At 36.0% G+C, this 7,128-nt stretch overlaps 1 protein-coding gene across 2 annotated transcripts in view; it reads right to left on the reverse strand.

Moving 5' to 3' along the window:
* Positions 1-6,706, reverse strand: part of LOC107731838 (transmembrane protein 131) — a 54,883-nt gene extending 48,177 nt beyond the window's left edge. Inside the window, exon 1 of one of the 2 annotated variants that reach the window (XM_016543030.1) lies at positions 6,542-6,706. In XM_016543030.1, the coding sequence (XP_016398516.1) occupies positions 6,542-6,662 (121 nt within the window). In that variant the 5' untranslated portion in view covers positions 6,663-6,706. The remainder of the gene's footprint in view (positions 1-6,541) is intronic. The other variant, XM_016543029.1, reaches the window with a different exon arrangement.
* Between the last annotated feature and the right edge of the window lie 422 nt (positions 6,707-7,128).

A 7,128-nucleotide genomic window follows, 5' to 3' on the forward strand; every position in this document is an offset into this window, starting at 1 on the left:
CTTTTCGGGGGGTGCTTAATAAACTGACAAACTTTAAATCCGAAGAACTGCATGCTTTCATTACCCATATAGCTCCGTAGACTAGAAAACTCGTCAAAATAAGAGTCCCGCCTTAGTAAAGGAGATCTCATACATATTTAAACTTACAAAAAATATTAAAATATATATAAAAACAAATTAGAAGATTAATCAAAGTCTGTTACAATAAAGAAGGATTAATGTAGTGTTGTCAAAAGACCCTGTATTTCGGTACCAAGTCGGTACTAAAAAAATTAAAACGTTACGGTACCAGGTTTTTTTAAGTACCGGTGGTACAGAGTACCCGGTCAACCCGGTTCTTGATGCGCTATCCGAAAGCTATCCTCTTCCAGTGTTGCCAAGTCCACGGTTTTCCCGCGGAATTGGGCTGCTTTAACACTGTTGCCGCGGGTTGTTTTTCATGTCCGCGGGTTGAAAAACGACCCCATTAACGTGATATTTAGCCCCTGGAATGCGAATTTTACCAGGGGAACTTTGTTTAACGTTATTAATAAAAATGTTGTTCAATTAGCATGTTTTTGTGTTTTGCTTTGGTACCGAGAACCGTGGATGTTCACTGGTATTGGTACCGAATACTGAAATTTTGGTACCGTGACAACACTAGATTAATGTGCATTTAATTTATACAGTGAAGTGTTGTTTTACATTTGTTTACTTTATTTCTGTACCTGAAAACTGTTAAACCTACCTAAACAGCACTGTTTATTTAATATGTATCTTTGTTCTGTTGTATTTATGTAGGCCTGCTGAATGTTAAATGGATCCAATCCATGTTCATTAGAAATTATTTGATGATGCAGCAATAAAACTGCTAGTATAATTTAATGCAGGTGTTTTTGAACTTTGCTGATTTAAAACATGATCAAAATACTATCTATTTTGATGCCAAAATCGCTTAGCGCTATATTTATGGTCCTTCACTGAGCGGTTAATCACGTGCGCCGACATGCGGTTGGATCGTTCTTTTCTCTTTACTGTTATCACCGGCATATTGTCAAAGTGTCTAATTCTAACATTTGGTCATATTTCTTTTCAAAATTGCGATTCCTCGATTTCTAAAAAATAAAATCGTGGCAAAACAATAAATTAGAATTAATCGATAAAATTGGGAAAATCGCACAGCCCTACACTCACGAGACACTGCACTTATTCGCAATCACAAAAGTACATTATTTCCGCGTGCTTTAAAGCCTTGCTGGTTAAACGTTTCATTTGCGTGCTGTTCTAACATGTACTTATTCAGAGCGCGTACATCCGAAGCGTCCATACGGGCCATTCAAACAGCACCTGATTACTTAGTTATCTTGATTGTCGTTTGATTGCGCTAATATTGTCAAAAACACACAAGGTTTACATATAAACACAGTTAATTATGTCTAAAGTGAAAGTAGACAGTTGAGAGAAAAACAGATGCGTGCAGCTCTTAAAGGGATACTCCACCCCAAAATGAAAATTTTTTGGCGCTATGACAAAATGGCGCTACAGTGATGCGGAGAGACACAGAGACGAATTGATGAATAAAGTCGTTATTTTTGTTTTCTTCGTGTACAAAAAGTATTCTCGTCGCTTCATAATGTTACAGTTGAACCACTGATGGCAGATGGACTATTCTGACGATGTCTTTCATACTTTTCTGGGCCTTGACAGTGTAATTTACTTGGCAGTCAATCAGAGAGTCACAAGCCTCCCGGTTTAATCTAAAATTGTGTTCCGAAGACAAACAAAGCTTTTACGGGTTTGGAACGACATGGGGGTAAGTGATTAATGACAAAATTTTCATTTTGGGGTGGAGTATCACTTTAAAGCGGCAGTACTAAACATGCTGCCGCTTGTCATTAAAGGGATAGTTCACCCAAAAATTTTAATTCTGTCATTATTTACTCAGTCATGTTGTACCAAATATGTATTAATTTTTATTTATTCTTGTGCTGAACACAAAAGAAGATATTTTGAAGAATGTGGGTAACCAAACAGTTGCTGGTCCCCACTGACTTTAATAGTAGGAAATAAAATACCAGGGACCAGCAACTGTTTAGTTTCCCACATTCTTCAAAATAACGTTGCTAAAGTTCAGCAGTAATAAAATAACTTGACATTTTCAACAACTTTTCACTTCATATCTTTTTGCACCAAATAGTATCGATAAGCAGTATCGGTATCGATAAAAATGTAAACGATTCCCATCCCTATTTATGAATACTTAAATTTTGACTATGTATTGCTGTGCAGTTGTCAGTCAAATTGGTGGCACGATATTGCGATAGCAAGGGGATTTTAAATAGATACAGCCCTCTACGAACACCTTGGCAATTGAATCGCCATTGGCTAGTTACACACACACACACATACACATACACACACATACACATACACATACATATACATACACACATACACATACACATAAACATACACACATATACACATATATATACATATATATACATATACATATATATATTTGTTTGTCAGATTCACAACAAGATTCCACAGTGTGTGATTGATGCTTACAGAAAGAGTCTGGCACTTCAATGTTTAAAAGCATCTTTACACATCAGAGATCCCTTACCACATTTATACGTAACTGTTCTTAAAAAAGCCTCAGATACAAGATGATTCATTTAAAGTAACACACAAAACCACCTGCAAAGAGGTTTAAAACCTTCTAAACATCCAATATATGACCAACAGGGCATCTATATTACAAATCCCTACACTTGAAGAGCTTGTATAGTGGAATTTCATGGAAATTCGAGTTCTTAAACTTACGCTTGGTCAAAGAATACCACATAATTTAATAGGATACTAAACAAATGCAGTGAAAGCTTGTGTTCCTTTCAACAAAAGTGGCTTCTACACACATGTTTTAAATGCCAAAAGACAATCATGGATGTTGTATTGTAAGGAATGCGTTTCAGACCCTTCACTGGCTTTGTAGAGAACCAGTGGGAGGGAGCCATATGCTGCTGAATGAGTAAAAACAACATGCTACTCCGGAAACTAACTCTTGCTCATGTACACACACCTTGATGAATTCCTTTAAGCCAAACACTGTAGCTGAGGCCATCGCATGAGACACTGACTACTCAATCACAGCAGCACTGGAACGAAGCCATTTGTATGTTTAAACGTTTCATGCTCAACTATAGAACATAATGCTGAGTGAGATCTAGGCCTTGAAAAACTAGAACACTATGTGCTCTTGCACACATGAACAGAATTACGCAACAGCAATTGGGCATCTCTCGATCAAGCATCAACCATTTCCCTTCTCATCTCTCAGGCATCTGTTGAGCAGACAGATCTTGGAAAAGATAAATATATTTCTCACATTTTGATTTTCAACTTTCAACACGTGCTGACCTCTGAACACAAAATCTGCAACTACAACTGCAGAACCATATGTCACGATAAGATTATGAAGTCAACCAGAAAGTAAAAATGAGCAACTGTTAAGTTGCAAGACACTGAATAATTAAAACACTTTTTACATAGCAATTTGAAATTGAAAATAAAGATTTTTTTTTTTTTTAAAGAAACTGATACTTTTAATCAGCAAGGATGCATTTAATTGATCAAACTCGTGGGAACAAAAAACTCTTCCACTTTCCACACACAAAGCAACAACCATTTTCAACTAAAAATAATAATAACGGTTTCTTGAGCACCAAATGAGCATTTTAGAATGATTTCTTATATAACACTAAAAACTAAAGTATTTGATTTTGAAAATTAAGCTTTGCCATTAGAGAGAAAACAAAATAAATAAATTAAAATAGAAAACGTGTTTTAAATTGTAATACACATAATATTACTGTTGACCACAAACTTTTGAACAGTAGCGTAAAAGTATAAATATATATTTTAATATGTATAATGCAATGTGTATAAGTATTTTATATATTATTAGATGTCATATATAAAAGATATTACTACATATTACACTATATAATGCATTTTGGGGTATTCATTGTTGTTGCAATCACAGCAACTTAATAACTTCCTAAACACACACATTCTTGTCATTGCAAACTTTCCAGTCAGTGCTTTACTGACACATGCCAAGTGTGATGTCATTGATAACTGGATTCTTGTCTTATTGGAAAAAGGAACCAAGGGGTTAAAAACATTCCTGCTTGACTTAAAAGAAGAAAGAGAAAAAAGAAACACTCCATGTGCTCAGTGAGTCCCTCCAGTCAATAACTGGGTTGACACAGTAAATGAAATAGTGGTGCATTCATTTCAAGAGAAGAGTGAGAACATAGTTTTAACATCTCACACGTGCTACCCAAAAAGCATTAACCCATCTGCTCAAGCCTCTGTGTGGTCTCTTTGTAGCTATTAGGTCCATTTAGTACTTTCTAAGAGAAAGAAGTGAGAAATAGGTTTATTACTCTGTCATTTGGCAAAGAACATTATAAGTATTTCTCATTTACAACAAAACACTGAACTTACAATTGCAAGATCTGATAACTGACTTTGTAAGAAATGGATCTTATTCAACCCAAAAGCTTTAGATTTTTGACTTCATCAAAGTGCATTATTTCTGACAACAAACAACATAAGAAACTTTCACTACGTGGCAAACACACATCTAAGCACTAAAATCACCATTGGATTGCCCTACTGTCCAGGCAAAGGAGGCAGAGTAATCCAGGGATTAAGGGAAAGAGAAACATGCTGTCGTTGAAGGGCAAAGATCACACACCTTCACTGATCTCCAGCCCTCAAGCATTTAGAGCTTGGTGTGCCCTAACTAATGTGACTACCTACACGACAAAAGTATTGATAAAAAGTCATCGGCCAGGCTTGATTAATTGTTGCCTCTTTGTATTTCCTCCCAGTGTTACAAAATCCCCCAACAATCTTGTCAATGGATGAATCTTCCTTATAAAGCCAAAACGCAGTATCTATGCCAACACTAGAACTGAGGAAAAGGGCTTAAATATATTTTTTTTAACTGTTTTGATACAAAGTTTCCCACTGTGCATAGTTGAGGAAAAACCTCTCACAGAACAGATGACAGCCCAGGAGACTGATTTCAACAAAATGTGTAACAGTGTATTGACTTTATTACATACTGTGCTTCTGTCAAAATGTTCTACAGACATTGATGTTGGTCACAGACAAGCCCACATTGTTCAACCAATGACAACTGACAAGTAAAGGGTTACTTCACCCAAAAATAAAAATTGTGTCATCATTTACTCACCCTCATGTTACCCTGTATAACTTGTAATTTTGTCCAGAAATGTCTCAGTGTTTTTGTCCATACAATGGAATTTAATGGTCACCAAAACTGTTTGGTAACCAAGATTCTTCAAAATATCTTCTTTTGTGTTTCACAGAAGACAGACTGAAAAAGGTTCACACACAACATGAGTGTGAGTAAATGATGACAGATTTTCATTTTTGGGTGAAGTAAACTTTTAATTGTCTGTTGACATTCAGAGACATTTCAATACAGGTAATAAACTAGTCAAGAAATAGTCAAAAATAACAAGCACTGGATTTATTAGGTCATCTGCCCTGTCAAGCGGTTGATATCTGGATTATGCCAGTGCGCTGGATTATTTCATTTGCAAACACAACCAAGTGTTCTGCACTTTGATAAGACTTTCTACAGTGTCATGTCTGAGAACCTCTAAATTTTATTCAATAAGCTGAACCCCTCAAATGCAATCAGACAAATCAATTTCTATATAACACACTGCTTTAGTGCTTAACAACTAATTACTCCCAGTGACATACAACACTACTGTATTTAACTGTGCTTGAGCAAGTTGAGCAACATGAAGGAATATAGTAAAAACTTGCATGAACTTGCAGTATGCAGTCACCACCTTCTCCTCCCTCTCCAACTTGACATGTCACTGACAGACTGGGCCTCAGAAACAAAACTCTCACATTAACAATTTACTTTCAACCTTCCACTCTTTTACCCACTTGGCATTGCTTTAATGTGATGTTTAAACATTATGAACGTTATTTTCATCGGGTAAAACTTCGTGCCAAACCGGCATATATTAGCCAAAACAATCCCAAGACATGAACTGGTCACCAGTGGAGAGTGAACATAATCATTTAACGTGCTATTACAAAGGTGAAAACCTATCCTGAATGGGTTTGAGTTTTGTAACACATTATCCATTGTTTTGTTTTTGAGAGTAAAAGTAACTTCAGCCAGGTAAGTTAAGGTGTTCGCTAATGTAATATGACTAAGCCTGTTAGCTTCAAGACTCAAGCTAAACTAATATCTCTGAGCAATATTATCCAGCAGCTTTACGTCAAGAAAATAAAAACAGCAAGAGCAGTCACAAGTCATCTAACCTAGCTAGACATGTGACTTCAATATTATGGATAAGGCTTGACTAAATATTTATTTTGTTCACTGACGCGCTACGGCTCGAAGCTAACAGTTATTAGCTTGCCGTGAAGCCGCGGTATGTATACAGCTATACAGACTCACGAAAACCAGCTACAACACGCTTCAGGAGGTTACCTTGTTTGTTCGCCTGTGCCACGTGAATAAATGCAATAAATAAAAGGCGCAGAAGTCCAACACATGATGATTTTGTTCGTGTTGGATGTGGGGAACTCTGTGTTGTGTCCTTGCTCGCCATCCTGCTGCCGCTGTTTCTCTAACGTTAGCCGTGCTCGCTCATATAAACAGCGCTCACGAGTCACTCAGGAGAGACACACAGCGGATTTGACAGACACTGCAATTCTGGGCACTCGGTGCAATATTGCAGTTATGCTAAAGAAAATTAAGTTTTGAAAATAATCCTTAAAATGATGTACACTTACATGAACTATAAGACTTACAATATATTGTTTTACATGTAGAATAACAATAAACGTTCTAATTGTAATTTAATTTAACCTACATTATTATTATTACATTATACATTTTATTTTAAAGCTGTTTATTATTGTTGTTGTTGTTATACTCCCATAAAAACAGTATTTTACCAACAATAATAATATGCATACCTTATAGTTGAATAAATAAAATGAATGATTAATCGAATGCTATTAATGCTATTGTTAAAAAAGCCGGTTCTGTAATCAGCAGGAAATCATCACGTG

This window comes from Sinocyclocheilus rhinocerous, unplaced genomic scaffold (assembly GCF_001515625.1).
Source record: "Sinocyclocheilus rhinocerous isolate Xijiao unplaced genomic scaffold, SAMN03320098_v1.1 scaffold98, whole genome shotgun sequence".
Classification (NCBI taxonomy): domain Eukaryota; kingdom Metazoa; phylum Chordata; class Actinopteri; order Cypriniformes; family Cyprinidae; genus Sinocyclocheilus; species Sinocyclocheilus rhinocerous.